The sequence below is a fragment of the Pleurodeles waltl genome, chromosome 1_2 (genome assembly GCF_031143425.1).
Source record: "Pleurodeles waltl isolate 20211129_DDA chromosome 1_2, aPleWal1.hap1.20221129, whole genome shotgun sequence".
NCBI lineage: Eukaryota > Metazoa > Chordata > Amphibia > Caudata > Salamandridae > Pleurodeles > Pleurodeles waltl.
The window spans coordinates 1,295,651,285-1,295,668,758 of NC_090437.1; the positions used below are offsets into that span (position 1 = coordinate 1,295,651,285).

At 43.8% G+C, this 17,474-nt stretch overlaps 1 protein-coding gene across 2 annotated transcripts in view; it reads left to right on the forward strand.

Moving 5' to 3' along the window:
* SIGLEC1 (sialic acid binding Ig like lectin 1) overlaps window positions 1-17,474 on the forward strand; it is a 278,498-nt gene that overhangs the window by 190,817 nt on the left and 70,207 nt on the right. For both annotated transcript variants that reach the window (XM_069205241.1, XM_069205252.1), the window contains 2 exons: window positions 10,133-10,387; window positions 12,556-12,855. In XM_069205241.1, the coding sequence (XP_069061342.1) occupies window positions 10,133-10,387; window positions 12,556-12,855 (555 nt within the window). The remainder of the gene's footprint in view (window positions 1-10,132; window positions 10,388-12,555; window positions 12,856-17,474) is intronic.

The window sequence follows — 17,474 nt, forward strand, 5'->3', positions numbered from 1 at the left end:
ACCACCCCTGCCACCCCCCAAAGGTGGCAGGGTCCCCCTCCCCACCCGACCCCCAACATCACATCACCCATTCCCACACGACACGCACACAGGCACCACAAACACACTCACACGCACGCACGCCAACATACATACCTACATACACACACACAGGCAGACACGCACACCCACATTCAAACATTCACGCACACATCCATACTGACATACCCACAGACATACACGCACTCATTCCCATAAACACAACACCCCGCAAGCATACACGCACCCACCCCCTTCACATACACACACCCCCATGCACGCACACAACACCCAACACCCCCCCACCCTCTCCCCTCATGGATGATCGACTTACCTGGTCCGAAGATCCTCCGGGAGGGGACGGGAGCCATGGGGGCAGCTCCGCCGACACCACACCGCCAACAGAACACCGCCACGGCGAATCACAGGACGTGATTCGCTGGGCGGTGTTCTGTTGGCGTGGCGGTGGAGTAACCTCCACTTCCCCGCCTCCCGCCAGTATGGCTGTTGGCAGCTCTCCGTCCGAAAAAGGACGGAGAGCTGCCAACGGTCATAATAGGTCGAGCAGAAAACCGCCACCACTGGCGGTCTTCCGCACGGCGGTCCCTCGGCGGTCGAGGTCAAAATGACCCCCTTAGTTTTTTGTAACATGAGATCCTCAGGACCTTTAGCGCATACATTATGTACAGTGTTAATAGTAGCAACACAGTTGTTTTTTCCAGCTAACAAAACATTATCAAGCAAAGCCTGATGAACCCATCCCAAAGTATTTTTCCTTTAAAAGTGATGTAAACTTTGCTTTGAAAAGAAATAGAAGTGATGAAATAGACATTAACATCAATTTTAGATCCTTGAAATGATTCAGTCCTAATATCAGGTTCTTCAAGAAGTACATCATTTAAAAACTTCTGAAAGAAGTCATGTGGATAATGGTGACTCTAGCTCCTGAATCTGTTACAAAATGTGACCACCTAATGTCCCAGTCAATGTCAGTGATGGGATTCTCACATACTTGTAAATTAGACAAATCGATGTTCAGAACAAGATCTTTAAGACTATGATGTAACTCCTATTCGTCAGAAGATTCATTAATTTCATTTACTTGAAGCATCTTCTTCATGCATACTTTAGAATAAGGTCCAAGTTCATCCTACTGGCTACACACTTTCTTAAGAACTTGAAATTTGCAGCATGTTGAGGGGAACCACATCTAAAACATGCACAAAATGTGTTGCTTGAACCAAGTTCTTCTTCAGGTTTTGATGATACATGTGCCAACTTGGAAGATTGAACTTTGCTTTTAACATTGACAAACAATTCACCTGAATTCTTTCCTATAATTTGCACTTCAGCCTGAAAGGATTCGACCATAGAAGCAGGACCAACAGGCACCGCAAGCGAAACTTCTTTGAAAGAAAGCAGCTTTTCCTCAATAGCCTTATTGTAACATTTAACTACTAGTTGGTCTCTGATGAGTTGATCAGTGAAATGTTCAAACTCGCAGAGTGAATGTTTCTGGTTTCTGCTCTGTAGAGAAAAAATTAATGTGTCTGACAATAATACTTTTTGTGTGTCAAAAAAGTTTCTCCAGTTACTGTACATCCTCCTGAAACTCATCCAATTCTTCGGCTTCTAAAGGCACACAATCTGGCAAATGCTAAAAAATGTGATGCCTTTCTCTGCCCATGTAGTGTTCTACGATGAACTTTTTCCTTTCAGCTCTAAAACGCGTGTTATCAATAGCTCCAAGATAAATATTAAATAATCTCTACCAATCTTCACCAGAGAGGTGGTTCGCCAGGAAGTTCCATGAAATGAGGTGAAAGGTGTAAGGATTGCATTAGGTAGGCAAAACTGTGGCCTTATATAAGTAAAACTATGCAATTAAAACTCTGTAAATAATGTTATAGACTCTGATGAATTTAAGCATTAAAGAAATCATTGCAACAACTAATTGCAGTCTAATGCAATAAAATGAATGGTGTGCACATTATAGTGGTCTAAAAGAAGTGACCATATCTAATGAAAAGTACTGAGAAGAATTTAAGGATGTGTGTGCATCACCAATGTAGCACAAATCTAAAAACAAATAAAGAACAAGCATTGGCAATGCAAATGGGTCTCGCATTTGATACCCTATTAGTTTTGTTAATAGTTTTTATTGACTCAGCGCAGCTGAAGAAGAGTAAAATAAGCAGCAGACACATAATTTTCTAGTACTTAAGACAGAGGAGAAAAGTAGTTCCTTTAAAGTGAGTAGTGGAAGGACAGAAGTAAATTCTGATGCTCCAAGGGAGGGACAGACAAGGCAAGCCACTGAAAAGGAAGCAGGCAAATGTGTGTGATTACCAGTGATAGCAATGAGCTGGCTGCAAGCCTCTCTCTCTCTGTGTTCTTACTAAGGCTGCACCAGACAGACAAACCACTTGAACCTGTCACAGACTACATTATGCTGCACTATACAGATTAAATGAAGAGGTCAAAAAAGAGTTTAAAACATGAGTAAATTAGAGTGGGTTTTCCAAGTGGTCAGATGTGATCACAGAGAGCAGCAAAGCCAGTGTAGGAGTTAGGCATGCAACCTCTCTGATTTCCAAATCGAGGCTGTTAGCCTGCCCACTGGCACACAAGCAGGCATCCAGCTGCTCTGCAACCTCTGCTCAACTCGTCTGCGTAGACAAACATCGGAAGCAAGCAACAAATACCCAAGAACACAGAGAAAAGCCTCCTGGTGCACTTCTACTTGTACAGAGTTTATTCTTCCACCTCAGCGTGAACATTAAGTCATGGACAAAATAGAGTTAGGGGCTTTCTTAGAATCCCTATATTGTTAATGTTACCATAGAACAATTATTGCTGGAACTCATTCACACATGATTTCCCTGATCATGTTCTGACTTGAATACATATCTGGAGCATGCAGTACATGACTGACTAGGGGTGAAGAAGTGAGGGAGCATAGTAGATGTGGGAGAGGAGGAATACTGGAGAAGCAAGAATGAGAAAATCAGCAAGGAAGGTATGTGAGAGTGAGGAAAGTTCATTCTACGGAGAGAGAAAAATGCAGGCAGGTTCATGGGGGAAGAGATTACGCAGAGACATCATTTGAGGGATCGATGTTCGTGGTGTCAGAAAGCCAAGTGTAGGTAAATAATGCAAGAAGGACTGGGGGAGCAACGGGGGAGGTAGAAGAACTAATAATAATAGACCCACATAGATAAAGTGTGATGTGGCAGACACCGCCAGCGGCAGCCAAGTACATGCAGTGGAGTCCAGATGAGAAACAGACCCTCCCCCCAACCCATGGTGTCACAGCATTTGGGATCCTTCCTGTGGCCTACACACGGCTAAGGCATGCACTGTGTGCTGGTTCCTAGGGAAACCACAAAGTCTTCTTTTACTTCACCACACAGACACACAATAACATTTCCCCCTAGACAATCCACCCCTGAATAAATTATTTCTCCTTCCCAACATGGTCCCTCACTCACCGCTTGCAGCCACCTCAGACCCTTCCAACATAACCTGTGACAAAATAGCACTACCACAAGGTGGGCAAGAGCATCTCACTCCTTTCTACATCGCAAACATACGGCAATCCACCAGTGCTGCTCAAGACTTGTTTAGAAAGCGTACTGACAGCAGGCTCACTTTTCCCAAGATATGAGGCTTACCATGGTCTCTACATAATCTCGGTTATCCTACTAGAAGTTGAGTGACCACACACATTCGTCAGACATACCAGTGCCTATCATGATTCTTCCTGGCATTCTTTATACCATTTATAATCCTAGAGCCTTGAAAAAGTCACATGTTGTGACGAAACATGTGTTGGCTGTGCCTATGTTACGAAACGCACCTTAGGACTATGATGATTATGATTATGGAATGACGACCATCCGATGGATTTGATGTCCATGTCTTTCAAGAAAAGAACCTACTACAACTAAACCTAACTGGAGGACTCGTTTTTCTATGAACTCTCATGAGTGCTGCAGTATCTGGGACAAACCTTGTCTGGTGTTTCTTCTGAACACCACATTACGCTCCGGGGCAGTGGAGCTTATTTCACCGCATTGCACCATAGCTCTCCTTTTATACAATATATCATTGACTGTACATATACCATTTTTGGGAATTGCACCCCGTTTTGCCACTACTACCCACTATTCGTGTATATTGTTTAGAAAGCCCTCTCGCCAGCCGCGATGCAGGCTCGGAGCTTCATGTCAGCGCTGACCATTTCTTTTTGTTCTTTTCAAGCATGCGCTAGCACCCTTCGATCACTCTTTTCTACACCACAAGCAAATGGCAACATGCCGGCACCACTCAAGATGCGTGTCAATAGCGCTCTGGCCAGCCGTGACATAGGCTGGGAGCCTCAAAGCCATCCTTCAATTTCTTTCTGTTTTTTGTTCATTTGAAGTTTGTTCCTTCAAGATTTATCAACAAAATTTACAAGCTTCATCACCAAAATCAATTGCTATATGAGGCACAAGGGATAGAGGAAATGGCTGAAGTTCCTCATATGCTCAACAGAAATGTTGCAGAACAGCATTACAAAGTAAATTCAAAGTAAACAAACAGAAACACAGGTGTCAGTGGGGTGGCACGCAGCAATAAAGGAGGAGGTGGTTGCGATGAATGCAACAATAAAATGCAAGCAGCTACGGACACTGAAGCTGAACACAGGCAAACAGTAACAGGAGCATGAATCAAAGAAAGAATGAGTCCCACAAAACAACAGATAAACAGCCAAACGTACGGATACAGTAGTCAGCTGGTGCTCTGTGGGAGGAAACAAAAGTCAAAAAGGAGGGACAAAGAGGAAGGATTGACCACTAGTAAGCAAGGATTTTTAAAGGACACTGACATAGACAAATGAAAAGCAATGTATGGACTTGAATCCCACAAAGTATATACAACATGTCTTGAAAGCTCAACCTAAAAATAGGTCCTGAATGACGTTCATAGCCATACACATAGAACTATCAAAGTTGTTATGTTTTTTGTGGTCCTTTTCAAAACCACCTAGAAGAGCTGAATCACAAACCAATCTGTATAAAAGAGGTTGGGACACTGTGGTGAGAAGAGAAATGTTGGTCCAGGACACCAGGGCCGTTTTGATTGTCACCAAATTGTTGAAATGGGGAGATTCAGAGAGACCAGTAAGAAGGAATGACACCTTTAATATTTAGCAGCAATTAACCCTGGGGAGAGCAATTCAAACGCTGACTCTCTCAATGCCCCCTAAGCCATAAGCCCAACTGCCACTTATTGTGCTCACAAGCAGACAAGCTAGCATGTGAGCCTCACACTACCCAAGAAACATGATCTTGTGGGTCCATTCTAGAACACCAAATAATTTAATTCATGTTACTTAGACCATACATTCTGTAATCTTTCTCCAATAGCCTTGTATCCATGGACATGCCTAGAGGATGTGAAATGAAGAGCCTATCTGTCCACACCCCCTCATGCACATTTCTGATTCACACCTCCCCATCCTATAGAGGCTTACTCTAGAGTAATAGGACAGATGGAAAATACAGACTTTGTGAGTCGAATATTGCTATGACCTATGGTGTTTCCAGCATTCTTTCCCACTCCTTCTCCTTTAATCCCTAAAATTTCCCCTCCAAGATCACTTTAAGGATCTGTGAAGGTTAGGGGAATCGTTCATGATTTGCTTGTGTAGAAAATATAAGACTTCCTCAGTCAAGGGGTCTGGGAGCACGACCTCTTCTGAAGGTGAGGATTCCTCTAGCTCTGTGCCTTTTTTGATATGGGATTCCAGACAGTGCCTAATCTGCTGATGTTAAGTCAAATCAGGGTTTATAGAGTGCAACTATTCACCCAGAAGGGTCTCAAGGCGCTGAGAGGGTATGTCCGCTGTGCTTGAGTTGAAGAACCAGATTTTAAGGTCCTTCCTGAATTGAAGTAACAATGGTGACTGATCTTTGCTGCAAGGTGGGCAAAGGATTTTCCTCCAGCTGAGGTCTTCTGTATGGGGGATACTGTGGCAAGTACCTGTTGAACACAGCGGAGAGGTCTGGTGGGGTAGTAGAAGGTGAGGCGGTGGTTGAGGTAGGTGGGTCTTAGGCTGTGGAGGGCCCTATATGCGTAGAAGAGGAGTTTGAAGTTGATTATGTCCTCGACAGGAAGCCAGTGGAGGTCCTTAGGTGATTGGTGATGTGTTTGCAGCAGGGAATATCCAGGATAGGTCTGGCGGAGGCGTTTTGGATGTGCTATAGTTCCTTCAGGTTCTTCTAGGTGGTGCTGGCGTGGAGGCCGTTGCCATAGTCGAATCTGCTGGTAACCAGGGCTTAATTCTTTGGGATGCATTTGTAGATTTTCCAGAGAAGTCGGAGTTTGTGAAAACAGAAGGATGCGACTGAGTTGACTTGGTGGTTCCTGGTGAGAGATGAATCCAGGATGAAGCCAAGGTTTGTTGGGGTGGGGCAGTGCCGAGGGTGGCAGGTCTCCAGAAGTCATCCCAGGCTGATGTGGAGGTTCCAGGATGAGGATCTCGGGCTTGTCAGAGTTGCGCTTGAGGCAGCTGTCCTTCATCCAGGCGGCGACGGCTTCCATCCCGTTGAGGAAATTCTCCTTGGCAGCTGTGGGGTTTTCAGTCAGTGAGATGATCACCTGGGTGTCATCGGCGTAGGCAAGAGTGTGGGACTCAGGGAGGAGCCCTGTGGAACTCCGCAGCTGATCTCCGTAAGTTCTGAGAGGTAAGGTGGGAGTCTGACTCTTTGTGTTCTGCCAGACAGGAAGGAGCGTATCCATTGTAGGGACTTCCTGTGGATGCCAGCTGCCAGGAGTCTGGAGTAGAGGGTGTGGTGTGAAACCGTGTCGAAGACAGCCGATAGATCCAGTAGGATGAGGGCTGCTGTATGGCAGCAATCGAGGACCAAGCGGATGTCATCTGTGGTGGCGAGGAGGGCGGTCTTCGTGCTGTGGTTGCTCCTAAAACCTGATTGGGAGATGTCCAGGATCTTGTTGTCCTCAATGTGCTAATGGAGCTGTGTTGATGGCCTTTTCAATGACCTTGGCTGGGAAAGGCAGAAGAGAGATGGTGGGGTAGTTTGTAAGGTCCAGGTAGTCGGCTGTGGGTTTGTTCAGGAGCGGGCAGATCTCAGCATGCTTCCAGTCCTCTGTTGAGGGTGTGGCAGAGCTCGGGTGCGACGGAGGTGTTGGCTTTATTAAAAATGTGGTGAGGACAGGGGTCTGTGGGGGCTCCGGAGTGGATGCTGCTCATGAGGGAGCAGGTCTCACCCATGGTGAGGGTGGTCCAGGGGTGCAGGATCTGTGATGGTTCGGAGGGTCAGAGCTGGGGGTTGTGGGGGGCTCGGAGGGTCTTTGGGTCCAAAGCTGTCATATATGTCTTTGATTTTTTGGTGGAAGACGTTGGCTAGTCTGTTGCAGAGATCTTGAGATGGAGGGATGTTTGCCTTTTCCGATTGGGGTTTGGTGAACTCTTTGACCACTTCGAAGATCTCTTTGATGTTGTGAGCGGTGGCGCTGATACGGTCCTGCAGGGTGGCTTTCTTGATGGCTCTGATGAGGTGGTGGTGAGATTTGATGGCAACTTTGAAGGCCTCAAAGTCTTCTGAGGACTTGCTGTTTCTCCATCAGCATGATTCAGTCTCTTCTAATTGGTGATCTATTTTAAGAGTCTTTAAGGGAATCGTACCCCCCCTTTGTCCATAGATCACCTAGTTTAGAGATGCCTATCAGGTCCCACTTAGCAAATCCTTTCAATGCCTCAACTGCAGATATCACTGTCTAATAACAGTGTTTTTTCAGTAAGTTTCACCCTCCAACTGAATGGGTAAATAACAAGGGAGCACCCTTCTATATAGCACTGCAAGATGGCCTCGACCGCTCATCATGTATCTGTCCATTTGTATCACCGGTTCAGCTTGTGGGGAGTAGACCCAGTAACTGATCATTGCCAATTGGGATGCCAAGTAGTATTTCTGTATATCCGGCAAAGCTATTACCCCAACATACAATCCTCATATCAGTTTACTCAGGCCTACTTGGGGGGGGGTATCAACAGCAATAACCTCAATTTAACTGCTATGTTTTTTTAGGAAGTTTGGAGGAACCCAAAAAGATGTGTTATGAGGTCCATAAATTAATCTGGGTAAAGACATCATTTTAAGCATGCCTACCCTGCCCAGAAGCGAGAGTGGCAGAGCTCACCAATCATGAACGTTCCGTGTAAATTGGTTGAGGAGTGAATATAGTTTTCATTCAAGGAACACCTCAGGCATCCTGGTTATGCATCTGCCCAGATGTCTGAATTTTTCCTCCACAATGAGCATTGTTCACTCAGTCAGTATTTTTGGTATCTTCCCACCCCTGTAAGTCGGTAGATTAAAGACTTGCCACAGTTTATCCTGTAGCCGGAGTATTTACCAAGGTTTCTCAGTTTCTGCATAACCTGGAGATACCGTTACTTTAGGGTCTGCCACGTAAAGCAGCACACCATCTGCACAGAGAGGTGTGCATTTTTCCTGTGCATCATTCCATTGCTTCCCCCTAACCAATGGGTCCTGTCTGACCAGTACAACTAGTGGTTCGACTGCCAGCACAAAAATCATGACGGGTTCTGCTCAACATTCAGCTCAAAGGCCTCTCACTGTGGACTAACCATTGCACTGGCATATTCTCTGATATATCCCAAACAAGGTGCATTTATTTATGTTCCCACCTTCATGTGCAGGTATTGGTAGTCCACACTGGGTGTTGAGAGTTCTTGTTGCTTTTGCATATGGCACTATAGTGGGGGTTCACGGAGTCAAGACAGCTCCTGGTGTAGTATTTTACAAGAGGCAGTTGGGTCTCCTCCTATGACCTGTGTATTCGCTGTTTCCCCATGGTGGGCCCCTTGGTCTAGAGTGCTACTGTCAACCTGTCAATTTGTGGGTTTAGGGTCCTCTGTAGAATCTCATATAGTGGGGTATTATCCCTCGTGAAGTGCTGTCTCTCACTTCCTTGCTTGGTTTTAGCAGACAGGAAGCAGATGATTCTTCCTTTTCTATCAACTCAGTATCTTGATAGCTCTCAGGCTAGCTCAGGGCACACAAGGTGATGATGATGTTGTCTGGGCTGCGTGCAGTCAGGTAATCCTAACTACATCTGTTACATGGCAATCCTGGGCAACCTCTACAACTTCTTAATTGTCTATCTGTAAAACACAGGCCATATTCTGTCTACGAGCTCTCTCAACAAAGATGCAATGTCTGAACTCCCTTCCTGGGCTTCCTAATGGTGAGTGCCCGGAAACGTGCAAAACAGTCCACTGGCTACAATTACTGCCATCACTCTCACTCTCTTTAGGAATGATGCCCCTACTGAAGTCTAGCACACATCGCTGTGCCCTCAAAGCAGTGCTCATTGGCTTTTCCTCTCTCTTTCATTGAAAAATAAGAAATGCCCCGGCCATCACCTATCTCTACTATCCTTTCTGCCATGTCCAAGGTTATCGGTGAAAGTACTTTGAATCCACCACTGCTAGTTGCAGGAGTAAGGATGCAGGAGGCTTGCAAAAAGCAGAGTACATTTGCCACAGTTGGTATCTCTGTCAGTCTCAATAACTGTGTGGACTCAATTAGACTCCTGCTGTTTTAGAGGATGAGAGATTATAAGCTGAGAGTTTAGTGAGGGAGGCCCCAGACTACAGCAAGTGTAGATCTTAAGAGGCTGTTTATTTTACAAATATATTTAATGGGAAACCTCTAATGTAGCTGAAGGAGGATGTCAGGACCTGGTTTGTCACCTCCCATATTGCTGTAGGAGTGATCTGTGGGGACTGCTCAGGGGTGAAATGGGGGGGGGCATACACACATGTGATTCTCTATTGATGCACATCAACAATGGCATGCTTTTCACCTCTCGGTTCGTAGTGAGGGAAAAAATCATGATGTGATATCTATTCTGTAATTGTCCTCACTGTTTGATCACTGAGAATTTAAACTTTATAGATCTGCTCTGGCACACATACAGCCACTCACATTGACTGATTTATCTCACATGCTCCTGCTACAGCACATGCCATAAAATACGTTTAAACCCATATCTTAAACTCTTCCTTCTATTTTAGGTGCCAGAATTGTCGTGGATCCATCCACTGAAGTACTGGAAGGAAACACAGTAACCCTGACTTGTTCTGTTTCAAGCAATGCCCCAGGAGTGCCTGCCTACACATGGTACAAAAATGGGAATTGGTACAAGCAAGGCACGGACAAGACGCTGAGGCTCAAAAGTGTGGCCAGTGATGACTCTGGTTCTTATTACTGCAAGGTGCAGACCCTCAAGGGAAGCAAATCTTCCTCTTCGGTTTCGCTAAACATACTCTGTAAGTTTCTCAAAACTTTGCAGTTCAAGGTCCAGGATGTGTAGAGCCAACTAAGATCATTATCATGCTTGAATTAAAGAAGGGAAAGTAAGTGCATACTCGCCTTATCCCTAGTAGTGGTAGGATCAACAATAGATTGAAAGGTCATGGGACAGAATGTAGTATGTAAATAGAAACACCTGGTTGGTGGGACCAGTGGCTGATATGCCATTAGGACAAAGGCTTTCTTTGTCTGAGTTTAGTGGGTATGACCCTGCTGTCTGTGTCCTAGAGTTGGAAGTCAGTGGGTAACACCTTTGCTTTCCTTCAGATAAGTCTGTGACAGAGCAATTACAAATCCACGCTAGGTGCATGAGAATGCCTTTGTGAATGGCTTACCCCTTAGTGTCAGTGTGAATCTTCTCTCTATTTGAATAAAGATCTTTTCTGTATTGAAACCTTAGTTGCATACTCAACTCCCTAGCCCCATGTTGGCATCTTTCCTTTGGTTGAGTGGACAACCTTTTGATCTATGTGCAAGCTGGGGTGTTGTCTATGGGTCTCTTCATAGCAGGTACACCCTCCTCCTACGTCCTACTCCCACTACACCCCTTTTGAGTGTGATGTTGTTTGTGAACATGTATCATCTTCTAATGGTAAGTTTATTCCTTAGTTCCCTCCACAGCACCACATTGAATGTATTGAGGATTCCCAGAGAGTTTCCCTTGTTGGATCTTTGATCTCTGGGATGTAGCTACAGACAATCAAGTCTGCTCTAATTTTCTTATTCATTTTACATTGGTAAAATTAACTTTTTTATGTCTGTTTTATTTATTATTCCTCATCAGGTTTGTTTTTTGATGCTGTAGATTTTAAAAATACATATTTAGAAAGTTATTTTGTGAGTATTCCCTCTTTTATTTTGGGGCATTTGCATCCAATGACTTTTTTCCAATAGCGCCATCAAAAAAGCTGAACGGTCCTAGCTTATGTTTATGGTAAAGGTGCATACATTTTCTAGGTGAGTAAAAAAATAGGTTGTTGTTTGATAATCAACCTCATTAATCATACACCAGAGCCCAAGCCTTTTCCTCTCAGTTACCACCCCCAAAAAAGGGTATTTAGTTCTCTATCACTGTATTACCTGTAATACCCCTACTGTCAACCAAATGGCAGTGCTCAAGACGAACTAACAACAGCCATTCGCTAACAAAGTCTTCATAGAGTTTTAAAAGTAGGTGCTGTCTCTCTTATCCTTACGTCTTTGTCCAGGTCTTCACCCTCCAGCCACTGAATGCATGCCATACACTTCCACTATCTCTGAAGCATCATCCATTCTCTGCCACTCTGAAGCAAGGGCATACAAAAGAAATTACACTTTGTTTTTTGTAAGTAATAGTGTGAGCAAGACTTTAAGGATGAATATCAGAAAACCTGTGCTCCAGCATTTGCAGAATCTTCTTTCAGTGTTTGTAATACTTATCCTATATTCTCTCCCACATTGCAATGTTTACAGAGTTACTGCTGCCTTAAGTTCTCAATATTTCCCTATATGTGCATCCAGCGATTACTTTATACTTCCAACCCCTGAGTTGTGCCAGCAGGCCTTCTCAAAGACTGTAGCTCAGCCTTTTAAACCGAAGGCCTATTGGATTTGCCAATATTTGTTTGTTATAAAAAGATACCTCTCCCCCCAATAGCTTTCTGCACCTACCTGCACCCTTCCTTTGTTTTTTCCAGTTATTAAAATAATGGAATAAGATTGTGTCCTTCTCTTCAACTTTTTTGTATTTTTTCTGCTTTCCTAATGATATTACCCAAATGTTCACAGCAGATCAGTTGGTAAAGTGCTACTTTGTGGTTTTGCAGCTGTAGCATGACATGTTGGGTTCTAAAAACAACTAATACAGCAGCTTTTTGTGTTTTTACTTTCTGTATTTTCCTTTATTTTAGCATGTGGCTGTGGATAGGAGCGCACATGGGTCGTTTTTTATCTTAGCGATACATCTATTGCACCTTTTATAAAAAGCATTACAATTACTTTTCAGTATGGATCTTCTTCAGTTGATATAAAACTAAGTGGGTTCTGTCTCGAAGCAGTAAGAAGAAGTTGAACTAAATCAAAGTAGATTCCATTGCCCCAATATTACCCACATCACACCCTTCATTAACCTGTATCATGTATTTAGATCCCCCAAGGAATGCATGGATAAGATCCTTCCTGGAGACCTCCCATGGAAAGCTGGCCATTCTTCAATGTGCTGTCAGTAGCAACCCTCCATCAGTACTGCGCCTGCTCAAGGACGACGCGCCGTGGGCGAACACGTCACTCCAGGAGGATTCTTCACAGCGGTTGGCTGTTTCATACTCTCAGAACTTCTTGAGGTTAGAGATCCGGAATGTCATGACTGAAGATGAAGGAACCTATACTTGCTCAGCCACCAATGCGTATGGTACCACCACGGCCTCTGCCTACTTCGCTGTTGAGGGTGAGTGTTGCATTCTTTACTGACTGATCTACTACTGTGCAATTCAGTGCCTGACGTCAGTGGTTGTGATACAATGTATAAAATCTGTGACGAAAAGAAACACAAGCGAATGACCTTAGTACGTCATTTACCAACAATATGACCAAAGTGAAGGATAGTGGTGAAGGGGTGTTGTGGAACAGTGGTTTGGCGTGAATGTAGGCGTGGACCCTGTAAGATATAAATGAGTTGATTTTGCAGTTCTAAGATTCTTTTCTGCCCACGTCTTTCCCCCCTGAATATGTGAAATTTACACACAGACACTCACAAACGCACACTGCGAGGTACCAGTATACAGTGTAAGTAATCTTTGTGTATTTTGTAATATTTTTCTTTCATAGATTGAACACGTGCAAATTTCACATTTGTACCAGAACATATTTGCACATATAATACATATGTTTTGAACCTGGCCCATAGATCACATATTTATAAATAAGTAATTTATAACATATAAGCAGGAGAATACTTTACATGAGGGATAAAGTGAGGAATGACTCGAATAGGCTGAAATGCAGGTATTAGAGATGCGTTGTGAACTTTGCAAAGAATGAACTGAATGAGAAGTTCAAGGGGTCTTTCCTATCATAAGAGTGACAAATAAAATCACAACTTAAGAGATTGCTGATTCTTTGAACAATACCTACATACATAAAAGAGCATGTAACAGGGGCAGGCACTTAACGGATCAGCTGAATTATCAGACAGCAAATTATTCTGAAGGCATGATACATTTTGCAATTGATTTTAATCCATTTGAGTGGTCTAACACCTTCAGAGATCGATTATCAAGGGTTTTGTTTTTTCTCATACCTGCGTGAAAAATGTGGAAATTAGACAGGTGATCTACATATCAAGCCTGTATCCCTATATAATCTATAGGGCATCTTTGCCCAAAAGTAAATGGGGATGCAATCTAGACCCTATGTCAGACCATATAGTAGCAACAGAGACACTATGCACTCCTCAGCCACGGTCCACACATTGGCCCATTATTCTCTATATACATTGCCCTCCACTTATAAATCACCTATGAGGTGACGACGTCTAGTTAGAAAGGGGGAGGGGAGAGATTGTTTGAAACTGCAGGTAACCAGTGCACATACTGTGAATTACACTGAACATCTTAAGATGACAGAATTGCAATACCTTGTGGTATAATGTCAAAAGTCTAGATTCACATTGACTGTGAAATGTACCTGTCAATTATCAATAAACTGCAATAGAGTTTGTGTTGAAAAAAAACCTCAGTGCTTGGGCTTCCAGTATAGCAGAGGTGAAGCGACCATTCAAACAAACCATTTCCTATGCAGATTTTGAACTGACACGGCCAGGAATGTAGGTGATTAAACTCTGTTGATAAATATAGTTGTTTTCGGTGGTTTCTTTTTGGATTAAGACAGAGGTTAAAATCCCATATTATGATGATAGTACTATTAGGAAATTTGAAAGTCAAACAGGACAAGTCCTTAGTAAACCTTTGCAAGTGACTGTAGATATCTAATAAATTTACAAAGAGGTTCTTTCCTGCTCATCAGAATTTGTGGATCCTCTGTTGAAAACATTTTACCTAGGAGACGCTAAACGTTGGCTTAACAAAGCACTGCTGTAATGTATGTTCTTCGTGAGAGCAGAAAATGACTACACAGCTAGTTCACTCTACTCAGTATCTGCTGGCTTTATTGGGTTGGCCCAACTCTAAAAGACCAATGCACAGACATGCATGCCAGCAGGATCCACACCAACTGCCCTGCCTCACGCGCAACCTACCCCTAGGAGGAGAGCTCAGTGACAACGATGCAGGCTTGCAACACAATAGTGCAGGAGTGTGGCGGCCGACAAACAACACGTGATGGGAAACTGCCAAACACCGGCGGACCCCTGGGGTTCAGCACAGCAAATAACCATTAATATGCATTTAAGAAGTAGGGAAAAGGAACAACTTGTATCAATACTCCACACAAATCACCCCACTCGGTTGAGCCTCAGCGGCAACAACTTTCAAAAGTAATGGACAATGGGAAGAAAGAGGGTGAAGTGAAACAAGACCCAAATGGAGACGATAGGGGTGAGCGGCAATAAGCACGGCTTTAGGGGAAGCAGCTCTAAAAGCATTTTTAAGCACCAGACAACCCAAGAGAAAATGTTTAAGTCCTGTTATACATTGAGGTTCCTCACTGTCCAACTGTCCCCTGGAGTACTCACAATCATAAGCGTCTAAAATATGTCTGAATGAAAATTCAATGTATTTGTGAGGTTGTGGGTATTCACAAGGTTTGTTAGTCCTTTCCTCACCCAAATGGAAATATCATCACCAACCTTGGACAATTTAAGGGAGGTCCCACCCTCATCTCCTCAAGGGTGCAGGCATGGGGTGGACGGTAAACTACAGTAAGTAAACAAGGTACAAGACTCTTAAAGCCCACTTTGGTCCCTTCATGGCCATTGAGGGGTAGCAAAGGTGGTAAGAAAACAAGCTACAAGGCTCTTAAAGTCCACTTCACTGCCTTTTCCTGCCACCCTCTTCATGACCATTGACCAGTGCTTAATTTGTAAATAAAAATGTGCCGGTGCCCAAAGCCCTCTTCTAAAACATGCAGCTGCTGCAATTAAATGTGGGAGCAGAGAATACCGAGGCGGCGTAATCCTGAAGCCATCTCGGCCTCTTTAATCCATTTACAGCCACTCCATGCCCCTTCAGCTCACCTTACAGCTTTCTTCTTTCTCCCTTTGTGAAGCTTTTTCGTTTTTCTCTTCCTCCCTCTTTCTCATATGTGTCTTTTTCTCACAGTAAATGCTTGAGGCAGAAAAATAAGTGCCAGCTCTCAAATATAAGTGCTGGTGCTCTGCACCGGAAAGAAAAAGCACAAATTAAGCACTGATTGAGACCATGAGAGAATAAAGACATTCAAGTGGCTTCTCACTGATTAGGCACAATAAGGCTGAAACTGGTCTGGATTGCTTGTGTTCTTGATCAGACAGGACATAACCTGACAGTTCCAATTGGTTTCTTCCCTTTGGAGCATGACCAAGTCTGATTTGCATATATTTGGTCCCTTTTTGTAGTGGCACAATGAGCAAAAAATGATAAACTAGAATGCTGCTAAGAGTAACTGCCAATGGCAGAGAGTAATTCAAGCTTTTCACCCTTTATTTGTTTTATTTTTCACTCTCAATATATCACAGCTTTTCAAAAGTTCTCCAGTGCCTCTTAGCACACCTTACTCACATTAGAGCCAGCAGGTGTTGGAAAAAAAATATGGAGGATGCCTATGACTATAAAATGGAAAGGAGAAAGAAACAATTTGTGTCTAAACTCCAAAAGTGTAGAAAACCCAATAAAAATAAGAAAGCTTATTTAAGTATAGTAACAGTTGTTTTAAAGAGAAGGAACTTGAGGTATCAATATTGTTAGAGAGATATAGCCATCCAAATTGATGAATGTGATCCAGACATCAAAGACAAAATATAAACATTTTTCATTGAAGACTACCAAGGCCTACTAAGGGTCCCATTACGAGTGCCCCAGTACCAACCCAACTTGCGCCCTCATTTATGGGGATTTGGCGTAGGGCAGTAGGGCAGTGCAGCAATTCTGCACTGCCCTATGCCAAAGTGAAAGGGCAGGAATGCACCGTATTTATCCAGTATGGTGCATTCCTGTCCTTTCCCCCTGCGCTGGTGCCTTTCGGCAGCCTAGCAATAATGTAGGCACACTTGCATCATGGTGTAAGGGTGCCTGTGTTGTCAGCAGGATTGTTTTTGTGCAGGAAGGGGCACCTTTCTCCACAAAAACAATCCTGAGAGGCGTTTTCCCCTTTCTATGTGACCTACAGAAAGCAGTGCACATGCAAAGAGGAAAAACAAGAAGAAATAAAGTTATTGCTCCTCCTTAAGCCTCATATGGGGAGGTGTAAGGTTTTGAAGCATCCCCAAGTTTACATGGGTTTGCAAATCTGGGAAAGCATCAAAATCCATGGGTGTTGCATGGTGACTCCCACCAAGATTTTAATCAGGCCCTAAGATTTACTCTACTCTGGAAGTAACTTCATAAGTACTGAGGCCCCACATTTATAAAAAAAATCATACAATGCACCAAGCCACCTTGCTGCGCTGCATGAAAGTGCAGGATTGTGCTGTATTTACCACCATAGGACGCATCCCTGTTCTTTCCTAGTGCTAGTGCGCTTTTGGCTGCCTAGTTCTAACGCAGGTAACTTTGTACAATGGTGCAAGGGTGCGTGCGTTGTAGGCATGATTGTTTTTTTGCAGGAAGAGGCATCTTCCTACGCAAAGACAATCCTTAGAAGAATTTCCACCTTTCTATGTGTGCTTCAGGATGCAGGGCACTTAGAAAGATGAATCAATGAGGAGAAATAAAGATATTTCTCCTTGTTGCGCCTCTGGTGGGGAGATGTACAATTCTGATGCATTACCAGGTCTACCCGTGTTGGTAAATCTGGGAATGTGTCAGAATCCATGTGTGGATGTGTGAGAATAACCCACACTCCACCCGTGCAACACCTCCCTGCTGCAAAGTAACACAAGGCAGCGATTTGCACTGCCTTGCTTTACTCTAG